Source organism: Callospermophilus lateralis, chromosome 19, assembly GCF_048772815.1.
Source record: "Callospermophilus lateralis isolate mCalLat2 chromosome 19, mCalLat2.hap1, whole genome shotgun sequence".
Classification (NCBI taxonomy): domain Eukaryota; kingdom Metazoa; phylum Chordata; class Mammalia; order Rodentia; family Sciuridae; genus Callospermophilus; species Callospermophilus lateralis.
This window is the reverse complement of record NC_135323.1, coordinates 21,854,057-21,869,591: the sequence shown is the minus strand read 5'-3', so window position 1 is coordinate 21,869,591 and position 15,535 is coordinate 21,854,057. Positions and strand designations below refer to the sequence as shown.

Below are 15,535 nucleotides of genomic sequence, written 5' to 3'. Positions count from 1 at the left end.
CCCAGTGAACTTATTAAAAGTGATCATTTCTTGTTGCCTCAGACCTACTGCATCAGAAAATCAACTATCTATGTTTTATCTAGTCACTACTCCATGATTTGAAAAAGACCATCTGAAACAAGTACTAAGTAAAAGGTCTTCAGGTTTGCGAGTCTAGAGCTCCTGCCCCAGGGCCTTACAGAGGAGTGGGATGTGAGGCTCCAGGCACCCCCTTCTACAGATTTCTCAAACTTCTCACCTCAATCTTCACCAAATCTAACCCGCATTCCCTCTTCTCCCTCAACCTCAGTTTCTTCCTGGAACTCTGGGCCTCCTGGTCCCCAGAGAAAGATTACCTAATTGACCTGATTCTGGATCTCCCTTCCTTATGGGTCCCTTTCACAAGGACACCCTAATCTCTCTCAGTTGTTCCCGTTTATGCCAACTCCCATACTTTTCAGAACTTTTGGAGACACCCCAGTATCCAGCCCCTCTGCCCTGTCTTCAGCCCTGGCCACCCGCCCCCCACCCAAGTTCCTCCAGGCCTGACAAAGGAGACTAAGCCTCCTATGGTCAGGACCCCAGCACCCCTCTCCCACCCAGACAGGTGGCTCAGGCCTCCTCCCCATCAGGCCCCACGAGCAGTAGCGGCTGGGCGTTCTTGCCCTTGTCATGCCAGCACACGTCAAAGAAGGGATACACCGGCCCAGGCAGGCGCTCGTGGAAGGCAAAGAGCAGCTCCAGCGCGTCGGAATTACTAGCATCATAGAAAGAGAGGACACCATCACAGAAGCTTAGATAGAGGCCCACCCGTGAAGGCCGCCTGTCAGAGTTTCGCAGAGCACGTGGCTCCTTGGCCTCCACATGCGCCTCCAGGATCTTGCCATCACGCAGCCCCAGCAGCCAAAGGCCCTGTGAGGGTACTGCGTGCAGTCGGCCACGTCGGGTGGCATCCGCTGCCATCACGCCGAGAGCCCAGCGAGGCTTGTCGCCCACCTCTACCTCCCAGTAGTGCTCGCCATCGGAGAGCAGTTGGTGCGCCACCACCGCCACGGCCTTGTCGAACTGGCGAGTATCCTCGCCTGCTGGCGGCGCTTTCTGCTCGGAGCATTCCACACGGCGGCCGGAGGGAGACACCACCAGACTGGGGTGCGCTGAGCTTGGGTCAAAAGTCAGCTCCTCTAGCGCTGCCAGAGAGACAGAAGTCAGGCCCTTGCCTCCTTGAGCCTCCTCTCTACCAACATAGGGCCAGTTTGTTTCCTCTAATCCTCTCAATATCTCTGGATGTGGGCCCCTCTCTGCTTTCTAGCTAGGGCCAAAAACACATCACTGAACTTCAGTTTGCTCAGCTGTAAAATGAGGCAGTGATTACCTCTCTAGGTGGTGGGGAGCAAGACTAAGTTGATATAAGGAATACCACTGAGTATATAAGTATATAAGTATATAAGGAATACCACTGAGTGAGGCCCAGGGTCACAGAGCAAGAAATAGAACAGTTCACATTCTAGCTTGACCTATCCTCTGGGCCATAGTTGTCTCTTAAATATGCTGGGGGCACCTCCAATCCACCCCAACCCCCAGAGGCAGTAAGGTCGGCACCAGGCATAAGTGTTTGTATGGAGCTCTGTAACCTATAGCACTCAGAGGTGCTCTAGCTCATTGGAATGGAGGCTGAATTCTTGGACCTCCCCAAATATAGGCCATTAATATCAGTGTCTCACCTAGGCCAGAGTCCTCAAGGTTCCAGGAATTCTGCAGATCCTCAGCCCCCAATTAGCAGAAATCATCAACTCCATACCCAGAGAAGGGCAGGGACTGGCCAAGGATCATACAGGGAATCAATGGTTCAAACCCAGGCCCCAGCCTCCCATCTGCTGCAGCAGCAAAAGCTTGAGATTAGCTGCATTCTTTCCTTGTCAGTAACCCACTGTCAACCCCATGCCCTTAAAGGTCCTCCTCCAAGTACAAGTTATAGGGCTGCAGAGGTAAAAGGGCAATGGGCACCTTCCAAGCTGGGGTTGGCAGGCCTCTCTACATGTGGCTGGGGTCTGCTATCAATACCTGCACCCATTACACAAACCCTGAGTCAGCCCCTCCCAGTACCTGGCATCAGAGCCCGGAACATCTTCTTCCACACCTGAAACTTGAAGTCATCCGAGATCACAGGCAGTTGGATATCCAGACGTGCAGGTGGTGGTGACTCTGACAGGATCTTCTGCAGTCTGGAGGTGGAGAGATGAGAGAGAAGTGATTGTGTGCAAGAAGAGTAAGAGAAAGTGCCCAAGGACAGAAAGACAGAGGCTATGGGAGAGGAAGCTCCAGGATCTCCCCACATCACACTCCTGCTTAAAACTCTTCTACTGGAGTTTCAGTTTGGGAATGTTAAAAAAAAAAAGAAAGAAAGAAAATCCTGGAAATGGATGGAGATAGTTGTTGCACAACATGAATATACTTAATGCCACTGAACAAAAACTGTGCATTTAAAATGGCCAAATTTTTATTATATACATTCAACCACAATATGGGGGCAGGGGACCTTCTGTTGAAACAAAGTCCAAGCTTCTCATCCCTTTCAGTGCTTGCACTTGCTCTTCACTCTGTCCCCCACTGGCCACTCTTTCCCTCTCCAGCAGCATCAAGCACACAACGATGCCTCTGTCCCTGCCCATGTCTACCCTAAAGTCCTCAAGGATAAGGACCAGGTCTGTTCATGTCTATGTTCAATACAAAGTTCAGGGACACAGCAGTGGGTGAACAGGGATTTGCAGATTTATTGTGAGTAGAAGGTAAGCCAGCTAGTGACCCTAGAAGACTATTACAAGTTGGGCTAAGGAGTAGAACCAAGTTGATCTTACCTGCTGGTCACCAGGCAGTATTTCTGGAAAGAGAGAGAAAAAAAAAAAATAATGGAAGTAAAGCACACAGGAAGGACTCTAGGGATTTCTGAGGATGGGACAGACAAACACAAATGCTGAGTATAAGATCAGGAAAAATCAGAGAAGTTAAGATACACACGCTCAAGGCCATCCCAGTCTTTTACCTTTATGTAAATTTTTTTTTAAAAAAAAGTGCCCCTTCACCAAGAAACTTGAATTTACCTGTTAAATATTTATACTAATAATGAATAAATAAATAATTATTATTTTTAGTAAAAAGAAAGAAAGAAAGAAAATTGTGCTACTAATTATGCAAACCTATAATGTCTGTGATATGGATGGTACCCACTTAAAGATAGTATTCTTCTGCAGTATCCAGCCTAAACTACAGTCCTGAAGCCTACTCCCTGAATATGTGACCCTGGTTCATCCCTGACCCTCTCTGGGCCTCAGGGTCCGCATTTGACAATGGGATGAAGCCTGAGCCAGGGGACTTGGGAGAGGGAAGTCATTCAATGCTCACCATGAGAAATTCAGTCTGTGGCTTGTCAGCTACCTCCTCCAGCACCTTCTCCATCTGCCGCAGCTGCTCCAGGTAAGAGTTCAAACCTGCCAGCTCCCGCCGCAAAGCAACTCCTGCCTCACCCCGAACTTTTTCTGCCTCGCGGTCTAAAGAACCCTCCAGCGCAGCCAGAAACACCCGCATCTTGCCCAGCTGCTCCCCAACAGCACTCCGGAACTGACGCACTGTCTCCTGGGGGAAATGGGAGAGAAGCAAAAGCATTTGGCTGGGAACTCCCAGCCTGGACCACCAGCAGGCTCTGCCATGCTAGCCCCTCACCTCCACCTCCATCAACTGATGCTCCAGCACTGCCACACTTTTCTCCTTGCGCATACAGGCCTCCTGCAGCTGCAGCTTCTGCTGTGGGAGTTGTGTCTGGGAAGCAGGGCAAAAGAGAGAATTTGTGCTGCCCACTCCAAACCCACACCTTCCCCCTAAACTCATCCTCTGTAGCTCAACCTCAAAGCCAGCTCTACTTCCAGCCACATCCTCAACCCCAAACACATTTGCATGCCTTAAGGCCCTGGTCAGTCAATTTTGTTAACTCCTCTCTGGCCTTACCTTCCACTGACCCTACCCTCTCATAGGTCTTTGCCAGAACCATAAACACAAATGCTGTTTGGACTCCCCCATTCCACCCCCAGTCAGGGAAGTACAGTACTTGGCACACAACTGGCTTTCAGGATGAATAAAGGATGTGGAAAAGAAAAAATGTAATCTCTCCCTATTCCTGACTTCACACCTTACTTAAAAGCAGAACATCAGCCTAATTTCCAGCCAGGCTTCCTGCACACCCTGGGCTCTGGGAGCAGGCAATTTAATACATAAGATCCCTGCATGGACCAAGTAAACACAGCTGGATCCTACCCAAGACCTGTTAGTTTGTGAAATGACAGTATAGGGAAACTCCTAATTGCTCCTGCCAAAGCCACTTCTTGCTGCAAGGTCCTAGAATCACCCATGCCTTACTGCCTACATGGCTTCCAACCTCGATTTTTTTCCTCTGCAGAATGGGAGCAGCCACGCAGACCTCAACAAATTGGAACCTTCTATTCTCTCAGGGGGAACCTGGGGGCCCATTAGGTGTTTGCGGAGTCCCCGCCCAGCAGGAGCCAGCCTCCTCCTGGGCCGGCTTCCAGATCAGTCTCCTCCCTAAGACGTCCTCTCAGGCGTCGTCCCCGACTGGTGCGGGACAGACAAGTCTGGAGGCTCAAGGAGCTGGCTTTCAGAGGTTCAGAGGTTGCAGAGCTGAGCCATGGGGAAGAAACGCGACGCCATCCTGGAGGCATTGGAGAACCTGACCACGGATGAGCTCAAGAAGTTCAAGCTGAAAGTGGGGGCGGTGCAGCTGCGCGAGGGCTGTCGGAACATCCCGCGGGGGGCGCTCCTGCCACTCGACGCAGTGGACCTCACCGACAAGCTGGTGGCCTTCTACCGTGAGGACTACGCAGCAGAACTCACTGCAGCGGTGCTGCTGGACATGGGCATGCAGGAAGAGGCGACGAGACTTAAGGGGGTTGCATGAGTCTCCAGCACCGAGGATTCCATTCATTCTGTATGAGTCTGGTACCAGGGCACGGGTCCCAACCCCTCTTGCTCGCAGGGCTCCAGGTGTCCAGTTCTGCCCCAGAGTCTTCCTGACCCCTCCTCCTTCAGGTTCCCTCTTAAGCTCCCCTTCAGAGCTCTGGCCAACCCCTCCCTGTAGTTTAGCGCTGGGCTGATGTGGATCCTGGATGATTGGGTCCTTGGAGCCCTTCAGGGTGTTAGGTTGCCTAACACCCTGTTCCATTTAATGGGTTTTGTTCTATCTTCACAGATAAAAGATGGGCAAGTTTGGAGTTCTGGAGTCATCAGCAAAGGTGAGAGCATGGACTGGGCAGGCCCCTGGGAGGAGGGTCCTGCCATGGGGTAGGAGACCACCAACCAGGACTGGGCTGACTGCAGAAAAGCAGAAGCGGGAGGAGCTGTTAGGCTACTCCCCTGGGGAAGTCTAGAGGCCTCAAATACCAGCATAAAAATGGTTGTCTACCCCCTCTAGGAGACTGGGGGCTAAGAGGAGGGGCAACAAAATGCTGATGAAGCACCCACCCCGACCCTGGCCCACGCATACACAACAGTAGGGGAAGACAATGACTTCGTCCCCTCAGCAGAGATCAATCTAGGAATCTGCCCTTGCCTCCAGACTGCACCTCAAACCTGCACCTGTCGTTTATAACCCAATAAATACTTCAAGACAGACCTTCCTGGACCCTTTGGATCTTTTTGGCAGCTACAAGCATGTGATTTGCATTCGTATAATATGTGCAAGCTAATGTGTACCATTGTCTCCATTCGTCAATGTTTGTATCTTTCCTGGGTGCCCATGAGGTTTGCAAAACTTGGGGCACATACAACTGTGCGTGAGCTGTCGCGGTATTAAGAACTTATAGCTCCTCCAGAAAAGCAACCTGGACTATGCTCTTGGGTGCCACCCTAGGCCTGCACACTGAGGTGCAGGCCTAGGCATGCCTTGCCCTTCCTGCCTCCCTTTCTCCCTTTCCGTTAGGCCCCATGTGGTGACTCTCAGGCATGTGAGTTTCGCAGCTTAAGTTCGTGTTGGGTGCATGGGCCTCAGCCAAGCAGCTATGCACTACAGGAGAGCATGTGCCCCGCCTCCTGGCCATGCCTCAAATCTCAATCCTCTAGTCTTATGGGATCCCACGCCACACTTACTTGCCAGCCTGACAGGACCACCACCCGGGTCATCCAATCGCACATGGGCCATCAGGTTTAGCCCTCAGTTCAGCAGACTCCGCCCCCACAATTCTGGGTTACTCCTGGGACTGCCACTGGGAAATCTAGTTGAGCAGCACTGCTCCCAGCCCGCCCCCCTACACTGGCCACCTTGCCCCATCTGCTTCCCCTAGCAATTCCAGGAGCCCAGGGACCTCTGAAGTCAGATTGAAATCAATGCAGCAACATCCTGATCCTTCAGGCCCCATGCTATCCAACAACGCCATCCCATCCCGAACCCTGCAGGGTCCAGCACCTTGAGGCGCGCATGGGCCTCAGCCGCAGGCAGCAGGCGGTGGCCGCGGTGTGAACCAAGAGAGGCACAAACACCGCACACCAGTGCTCTGTCCTGCTCGCAGTAGATGCTCAGAGGATCTAGGTGTTCCTCGCAGTGGCCTTGTGGCACCTGTGCCAGACCTTCCACCAGGCGAGCCAGCTGCAGGTTGGTGTTAAGCGCCTGCGGCCGTGTGGGTGCCTGACAACAGGGGCAAAGCACTGTGCCATCCGCTGCTGGCTCCCCTGCCACACGGCCCAAGCAGGCACGGCAGAAACTGTGGCCGCACTCAGCGGTCACAGGAGCGTCGAACAGCTGCAGGCACAACGGGCAGGACAGCTCCTGGTGCAGGAGACCTGGTGCAGCAGACATGGGGAACCTGGGAGGAGAAAAGGTGGGTCAGGGAGGCCCAAGGGCCTTGGCTGAGTCCTAGTCTGTGTTCAAAGGAAGGAGTTGCAGCCTAAAAAGACCTCACATCCCATACTGGAAGGGACTCTGGTTTGGGCCAAGGGGAAAGAGAACTCATTTCTTCATTAAAAAATATATCTGCCATCCGTGTATGTATAATATGTCAAAATATACTCTATTGTCAGGTATATTTAAAAATAACACATTTTTTAAAATATAAAACACACACACTCACTCACATATCAGTACCCTTAACAACCCCAGTTCCTAAACACAAAGTCAGGCTCCAAACAGTCTTGCCCACTATTCTTGCCCATCCTGGCCCCAGGCATCAGCCTCTAACTCAGGCCTGGTCAACCCCCAGCCCAAATCCTCTAGAAATTCATCCCTAACCCTCCTCTCACTCATTTCTTGAATTCCCCAGCCCACCCCTCCCCCATATCTCCAGGCCCACAGGACTCACAGGTCTGGTTGGAGATCTTAAAACAAAAGAGACTCCCAGGAGGACCAGTAAGGGTCTACCCTACCGTAGGAGAGTCAGATACACAACAGGCAGACTCAAAGCAAGGACAGGGATCTTACAGGGGCAGCTGGCAGTAGACACCACAGATGATGGGCACATAGTGAACAGAAGTCAGACCCTCCCAGATTAAGACATGGCCCCAGGACTATATTTAGCTGTCCTGCCCATCCCCTCCCATCACTTCTGGAAACTGTTCTAAAAGTGAGGGCTTAGTCGTCAGCAGGCAGGCATCTCATATCAGGGCCACCTGTCCTGGCCCATCAGCTGCTCTCTCCCCAGCCCAGACTGGAGACAGAGCCTTCTACACCACAGAAAAGCCAGAAAACTGGGAGAGCTCTCCCCTTCTTCACGTCCACCTCCACACCCTATGGATTCCTTCCTCCTTGCCTATAACCCCTCCCCAGTTTGCTACACACTCATTTCCCAAGTTTACTGCTCATCAAGTCACAATGATGTTATTATCTTGCAGGAGGGCTTGAAACCCTGAAGCAGTTTCTTCTGAGCTAAGTGAAAAGGATTTTTTCCCTAGTGCCAGCACAAGCCCTGAAACAAAGTGGGCTCCCCTAAATGCTTGGAGATTGGAAGTTAAACAGATAAATAAATGAATGGACTGAATCCAGAGCCTGAAGCCCACAACTCAATTCTTCCTTGGGAGCCTCAGTCCTTCCTGTAAGCTTATCTTTCAAGTTTCAGTTTAAATTTCATTCAAATAAAAAAACCAAAGTCCTCCTGAGGCCTACAAAGCCCTACCCCATTTGACCCCTTTCATTTCTCTGATCTGTTTCTCAACTCTCCCTCCCCCTTATTCTTCAGGGACTTTGCACTTGCCACTCCTTGACTGGAAGACTCTCAAACCCAGATATTTCAAGACTTCTTCCTTTTCCTCTCAGATCTGTACTCAATGTCACATTTTCCTTGAGACCATTTTTTTTTTTTTTTAAGACAGCATCACACTAAGTAGGCTAGGCTGAGCTCAAACTCAGTATCCTCCTGCCTCAACCTCTCAAGTAGCTTGAACTATAGGACATAGTACCATACTACCACACCCAGCAACTCCCTGATTTTATAACTCTTATCTCCCCAACACCTCTCCTGCTTATTTTTCTCCATAACATTTATCTCCATCTGACATGCAATGCATTTAACTTGTTCATTGGTTTATTGTCTGTCTTCTCCCATCAGAATATAAATTTTGTTCAATGCTTGACTCCAGCTTAAAATGATGTGTCCCACCGTAGGGGCTCAATGAATACTCAAAGAATGTAATAAACACAGACTCAGACTCAGTCCCTCTCATCTGGCCTCAGTCTCAGCTTTGCTCAGCCTTTACCCAGTTTTGCTCATTCCTACCTTGAACTCTCTCTGTCCCTCTCAGTCTGAGTTTCTGTTTCAGTCTCTTAATCTCTCCCCTTTGGACTCTCTCTTTGCCTCTCTTTTGGGTTTTTAATATTCAGTACCTTAAATGTGCACATGAGATATTCTGAATCAATTGTCAGATTTTTATTAAATAACTCACAGTAAATGCTCTGGACCACCTTGGCCCTAGGATGATGTGATTTAAAAGCCAGGTCATTTAACCTATGTAAGTAACCAGACTCCCCACTGGTAAGCAACAAGAAAACACTATTTTCCTTGCTTAAAAAGGGGAAGGAAGTGGGCACAGTGTGCACACCAGTAACCCAAGCAGCTCAGGAGGCTGAGGTAAGAGGATCATGAGTTCAAAGCCAGTCTCAGCAACTTAGCAAGACCCTAAGCAACTAAGTGAGACCCTGTCTCTAAAAAATAAAAAGGGCTGAGGATGTGGCTCAGAGGTTAAGCACATGGACTCAATGTCTGGTACTAAAAAAAAAAAAAAAAAAAGAGGAGGAAGCAGTTGTCACCCTCCTCTGCTTGAATATTTCCCCCCTACTCCAACATTTTAGTAGGTACATAAAATCTCACCAGGAATCAGATAGCCCCTTGCATGTCTTAGCTTTTATGACTTGTCCCAGGACTTGTCTCCAAGTTTGAGAATTCATTCCTTTTTGCATGTTCCATGCTGACAGTACAAGCTCACACTGACCTGCTTTAAAAAATAGCTACACTTGGCTTCTTGGCATCTTGGAGGCTGAACCTAGAGACATTGCTCAGGCTGTAACCATTTGGTCCTCTCAGGAAGGAAAAAACTTTATTCTTTCGCATAAAGAGCAACTACCTAAGGCTGGGATTATGGCTCAGAAATAGAGCACTCGCCTAACATGCATGAGGTACTAGGTTCAATACTCAGCACCACATAAATATATTGTGTCCACCTATAACTAAAAAATAAATATTATCTTAAAAAAGGGCAATTACCTATACAAATAACTATAGATCTAATTCTGTTAGCAGGGAAGTCTCAGGAAGAGTAGTATTCTTTACTGGGATATTGAGAAATAGAGGTAAATCTTATTTCCCCAGTTCTTTTTGTCTCTAAGTCTCTGATTTCTTCTCTGCCCTTTTTTTGTTGTTTTGTGTTTTTTTTTTTTTAAGAAAGAGTGAGACAGAGAGAGAGAATTTTAATATTTATTTTTTAGTTTTCAGTGGACACAACATCTTTGTATGTGGTGCAGAGGATCGAACCTGGGCCGCACACATGCCAGGCAAGCGTGCTACCGCTTGAGCCACATCCCCAGCCCCTTCTCTGCCGTTTCTGACAGCTCAGACATGGCCTTGAGTAAGTAACAGGAAGGGTGTGGGGACTGTGGTGTATTTGGAGGTGGTCTCTGAAACTACAAGTCACTTCACTTAGGCTCAAAATCCACCATCCAGACTTTAGATTACATTTGAAATTTCCGTCAGTTCCAAGTAAGACTTGACCCTCTCATTCACAAGAGTGGGTATCCAGGGTTGGGGTTGTAGCTTAGCAGTGGAGCACTTGCCTGGCACGTTTGAGGCCTTAGATTCGAACCTCAGCACCACACAGAAAATAAATAAAACAAAGGTATTCTGTCCATCTACAACTAAAAATATATTTTTTTAAAAAAAATGGGTATCCAGGACTGAGAGGTGACATCAACTCAATCCTTCTCAGCAGATGGATCTGGCCTCTATCCCATGAAAGGGACATTTGACTATCTTAGGCAGGTGGCAAGACAAAAGTGGTGCAAGAAGCCATATCTAGGGAAAGATTGGCTCAAAGACTTTGTGGGAGGTCTGGCCCAGGTACAATTCTTTTTTTTTTTTTTTTAATGTTTTATTAGTTGTTGCTGGACCTTTATTTATTTATATGTGGTGCTGAGAATCAAACCCAGTGCCTTCACACATGATAGGCAAGTGCTCTACCATTGAGCCACAACCCCAGCCCCCACTTCACAATTCTTAACTCATTTAATTTTCATACCCCTATCACTATTTCTCTTATAGAGAAGCCATAACAAAGAGATAAAGTAGCTCGCCCCATGTTCTGGCAATCTGTGGTCCATCTGGCCCAGCAATTCAATAGTTACTTTGTTGAGTGAGGATAACACATCCAGGCATCTTACCTCCACCAATCATTCTGGCTCTTGTCCAGGGGAGCAAGGGTAAACCTGAGCTGAGACCTGGAGATTCTTGCCTACCTAGGGTCAAAGCTCAGAGGCTTGAGCCTCTGAGGCTCAGAAAGGGGTGTGGATGGGTGGGTATTAAAGGAGAAGGGTATACTGTGGATTCCCAGAAAGTCAAATGCTCCCATTCCTACCTTCCCAGGTAGAAACCATGGTGGCAGTCTTCAGAAACCAGCAGGCTTTGTCTTGATCTCCCTGGGGGACACAGGCAAGTCACTGCCCTTCTCAGAGCACTGATTTCCCTATGGGTTGGTGAGGTGAACACATCATTGACATAGCCTGAGAGAGAAGGGACTTGACTTTCCTAAGTCACACAGCTAGGAGACAGAGGATATGGGATTCAAATCTGAGATCCCTCAACTTCCTGATTTTCCCATTATTCCTTATTTTATAAATGTTTTGTAAGTTCTAGAGCATTTTTAAAATAGAAAGTTATACCATTACTATTAATGTTATCAGACATATTTCCTGTCCACATAAGCTCTGCAAGCAATTTGTCAGTTTTTGAAGGCAGGGAATGGGACTCTGGGAATGTTGGTTGCAATTTGGGACTAGGAGATAGAAGGACATGTGTTTAACCATTTCATCATTCACTAGCAGGGTAGGCTGCCAAAATAATTTCTGAAAACCTGTTTTCCCCACAGTAAAGTAGGAATAAATACACATATCTCATGGGATTAAGAACTAAATGAGATTATACATGTTAAGTGCTTAGCACAGTACCTATAAAATAGTAAGAGTCAAGACATGGAAGTTCAATAAGACAGTGAAAAAAAGATTCTTCATAAACTTTGTTTCCTTCTGAGTTCACAATTGGCAGTATGCTCATTAACCTGCCCAAGGTATCACTTGTATTCACTGAGCTTCAGTCAAAAACTGCTTGTAGGAATGAGGATTCCAGCTCTGAATCATTGCATTTCCCTTGTCTCTTATGTCCCCAACCAAAGTGCTAACACTCTGAGAAGACATCAGTTAACAATAACAGCCAGGAGATTGAGGGGCTTAGTCTGAATATGTGTGTAACTAGGATAACACTGGTTGGATGCCACATGGGCTCAACAGGAGTGGTCCTGGATAGTGTTACCCAGAAACAAAAGAAAGGGACATAGTATCACCCCAGCATAACCTACATGCTCACCTCCCTTACCATCAGAAAGTTGGGAATGAGGAGTAGTCCACTGATTGTTCTAAGCATCACACACATACACACTTCCTCTCACACTCCCCTCAGTGCATGTTCCTGCAGCACCAAAGTTTAAGTTGAACACATTACATTGGTTTTACTGGAAGCAAAGTCCTCCCCATCCAAACACAGGTTCAAGAGAAAACAGGTTCAGCCAAGTGCAGTGGCCTATACCTATAATCCCAGCAGTTTGGGAGACTGAGGCAGGAGTCCCCCAAGTTCAAAGTCAGACTCAGCAACTTAGCAACACCCTTTCTGAAAATTTAAAATATAAAGAGTTGGAGATGCAGCTAATGGCAAAGCACCCCTGGCTTCAATCCCTGTACAGAAAGAGAAGGGGTGGGGCAATAGAAAGGAAGGGAGGGAAAGAAAGAAAAGAAGGAAATGCCTGTGAAGGATCGCATCCTAAAGAAGAGCACAAATAATTTTTTTCTTAGAAAAGGTGATTACTGATAAATGTCACAGGAACTCGCCAGGTGGTACATGTGGCCCAAAGGCCAGCAAGGTGAAGATATGCCTGAGAAGATTAGCAACAGTTGTTGAAGGTCAACACAAGTGGCTTGGCCTTGATTCTGAGAGCTCTAGAGAGAAAGGACAGGGCCATATACATGGGTTAGAAAGATATATCCTTCTGGCCACAGGGTATAAAAAAAAGAGTTGGAGAGTCTAGAAGGAGAAATACCAGTGAGGAGCCAAAATAAACTGCCATAGGTCAAGGAACATTGGCTGCTGCACCACAAGTGCCACTCAAGGTAAGGATAGCTTACCGCAGCCTGTGAGGGACATGCTACAAGGATAGGAAGCAGGGCCCTGCCACCCTCTTGAATCTCTTGACTATAACATTCTTCGGCCACAACAGCTTCATTCACTCCTTCATTCAGCCAGTCTTTACTGATAATCTACTATGTACTGGATACTGTCTTGATGCAGGGGATTCTGCAATGAGCAAGACAGATCACTGAACCTGCACTGAATCTGAAAGAGAGGGAATTGAAACTAAGAACTTTTCAAAGAACCAAACTTTTCTCCCCAATTTCTACAAAAGGAAAAGAGGACCAACAATACCTTTTGCTACTTTTAAAAGCTCTAATTCCCATCTCTTACTACCGCTCCAAAAAAAATAATTGATAGATACCCAGCAGTGGCAGACTTAGGAGGCTGAGGCTGGAGGATCACAAATTCAAGACTTAGCCATTTAGCAATACCCTGTCTCAAAAATTTTTTGGTACTGAGGATTGAACCCAAGGGTGCTTTACCTCTGAAGTACATCCTTATCCCTTTTTTTAATTTTATTTATATTTTACTTTTATTATTCTTATTTTTGACATCAGGGATTAATCCACTTAATGAATGAGCCATCCCCAGCCCTCTTTATTCTTTAAGATAAGCTCTAAATTGCTGAGGCTTTGAACTTCTAATCCTCCTACCTCCGCCTCCTGTGTCGCTGGGATTACAGGCATGCATCACCCACCTGGCTCAAAATAAAATTGAGTTAAGGATATAGCTGAGTGGTAAAGTACCCCTGGGTTCAATTGCTAGTACCCTCCCAAAAAAGTCTGCATGACTCTAGACTCCCCATAGTAGCCACTGTTGCCCTGTCTTCTTGTCCTGAGAAGGCACCTCCAATAAACATCAGCAAATAAACACCCCCAACAAAAATTTTTTTTAAATCCCTGAACCAGAGTTAACCTTCTAATGAGATGAATATTCAACAAATGAATAAATGCATAATGATGTCAGGTCATTTCACTAAAAATTATTCTTCTAACCCACCTAAAATGGGAAAATTAAGGATTCCCAATATTCATTGCTATGGTTCATGTGTTGGAAATTTCAACAGTGGAAACTCTGAGGTGATTAAGCAGTGGTAGAGCATGTAAGCATGCATGAGACCCTGGGTTTCTATCCCCAGCAACATACACAAACATATAATTGCTGAGAGCTACAAACAAGTGTTATGAACAAGGGTAGGAAGGACTCTAAGCCTGGTATCCCATAGAAAGTAACATTTCACTTGAGGACTAAAGATCCAAGCATTTGTCAGGCAGAGATTTCAAGGTTGAGGGAATAGCACTTGCAAAGACAGAGACTCAAAGGATCCTGGCACATTTGAAGAAATGAGAGACTGCAGCTTGGAGATGGAGGGAAAATTGGCTGAGACACGTTAGAAAGGTTCACAGGGTCCAAACCAACAGGACCTTTACTAGTCATGTTAAGGGTAAATTAGCCCAGGCACAGTGGCACACTCCTGTAATCCCAGCAGTTTTGGAGGCTGAGACAGAGGATCTCGAGTTCAAAGCCAGCCTCAGCAACAGCAAGGTGCTAAGCAACTCAATGAGACTCTCTCTAAATAAAATACAAAATAAGGCTGGGAATGTGGCTCAGTGGTTGAGTGCCCCCAAATTCAATCCCCAGTACCACCACCAGAAAAAAGAGAGTAAATTAGGGCTGGGGATGTGGCTCAGTGGTAGAGCACTTGCCTGGCATATGTGAGGCACTGGGTTCAATTCTCAGAACCACATAAAAACAAATAAATAAAGGTTTGTCAACAACTAAATCTGTATTTTTTTTAAAAAGTAAATTAAGGCTGGGGTTGTGGCTCAGTGGTAGAGTGCTCGCCTAGTGCATGTGAAGCACTGGGTTCAATTCTCAGCACATTAAAAATAAATAAAGGTATTATGTCCATCGACAACTAAAAAAAAAAATTTTAAAGAGTAAAATTAGCTGGGGGATGGGGTTGTGGCTCTACTAATAGTGGAGTGCCTGCCTCTCAAGTGTGAGGTACTGGGTTCAAGGTATTGTGCCCATCCACAACTAAAAATATTTTTTAAAAAAATTAATTAGCTGAGTATTGCATACACTGGAATTGGAACGATAGAGAGAAGATTATCATGTCCCCTGCATGAAGGATGACATGCAAATTCATGAAGTGTTCCATATTTTTAAGAAAATGTGAACTAGCCAGGCATGGTGGAGCACACCTGTAATCCCAGCTACTCAGGTGACTGAGGCAGGATTGCAAGTTCAAGGCCAGCATCAGCCACCAAGTGAGATTCTGAGCAACTTAGCCAGACCTTGTCTCAAAATAAAGGGCTGGGGATGTGGTTCAAAGTTGAAATGCCTCGAAGAAGGAAGGAAGGAAGGAAGGAAGAAGAAGGAGGGAGGAGGAGGAAGGAGGGGGAGGGGGCGAAGGAGGGGGAGGGGGAGGGGGAGAAGAAGAAGAAATAATTAAAGGTTCCAAATGTAGCAAAAGCTCCAAAGCCATCCCAATCTTTCACCTGCTCTTCTGGGTCAAGTCCTAGGGGTCCAAAGTAGCTGGTTCTTTACCCACAATTCCCTCAACCAGTAGCTCTAATCATTTCCCTGGAAATTTAACCTCCGGGAGGAAATTCTGG

At 47.2% G+C, this 15,535-nt stretch overlaps 2 protein-coding genes and 1 non-coding gene across 3 annotated transcripts; 2 read left to right on the top strand and 1 right to left on the bottom strand.

Annotated features, from left to right (window-relative positions):
- Positions 1-523: 523 nt before the first annotated feature.
- Positions 524-7,533, bottom strand: Trim72 (tripartite motif containing 72). Its single transcript, XM_076839920.1, has 7 exons — positions 7,335-7,533; positions 6,446-6,842; positions 3,697-3,792; positions 3,379-3,609; positions 2,835-2,857; positions 2,083-2,201; positions 524-1,166 (listed from the first exon to the last, which is right to left on the bottom strand). The coding sequence occupies exons 2-7, from the start codon at positions 6,833-6,835 to the stop codon at positions 592-594; spliced, it is 1,434 nt and encodes a 477-aa protein (XP_076696035.1). The 5' UTR covers positions 6,836-6,842; positions 7,335-7,533; the 3' UTR covers positions 524-591.
- Pydc1 (pyrin domain containing 1) lies at positions 4,602-5,536 on the top strand. The gene is made up of 3 exons (XM_076839921.1): positions 4,602-4,972; positions 5,234-5,276; positions 5,456-5,536. Exon 1 carries the CDS (start codon positions 4,673-4,675, stop codon positions 4,940-4,942), a length of 270 nt encoding a protein of 89 aa, XP_076696036.1. The 5' UTR covers positions 4,602-4,672; the 3' UTR covers positions 4,943-4,972; positions 5,234-5,276; positions 5,456-5,536.
- A 7,443-nt stretch (positions 7,534-14,976) lies between the features above and the next one.
- Positions 14,977-15,084, top strand: LOC143385511 (U6 spliceosomal RNA). Its single transcript, XR_013089468.1, has one exon. It is a non-coding gene; the product is annotated as a U6 spliceosomal RNA (small nuclear RNA).
- Positions 15,085-15,535: the final 451 nt, after the last annotated feature.

Excerpts from the sequence above, each read along its gene's own strand:
- Pydc1 (XM_076839921.1), top strand. The coding sequence starts at position 4,673 with ATGGGGAAGAAACGCGACGCCATCCTGGAGGCATTGGAGAACCTGACC.
- Trim72 (XM_076839920.1), bottom strand. The coding sequence starts at position 6,835 with ATGTCTGCTGCACCAGGTCTCCTGCACCAGGAGCTGTCCTGCCCGTTG. Across the intron at positions 2,858-3,378 it reads CACAGACTGAATTTCTCATG|AAATACTGCCTGGTGACCAG; the intron begins GTGAGCATTGAA and ends CTCTCTTTCCAG. Across the intron at positions 2,202-2,834 it reads TACTGCCTGGTGACCAGCAG|ACTGCAGAAGATCCTGTCAG; the intron begins GTAAGATCAACT and ends CTCCACCTCCAG.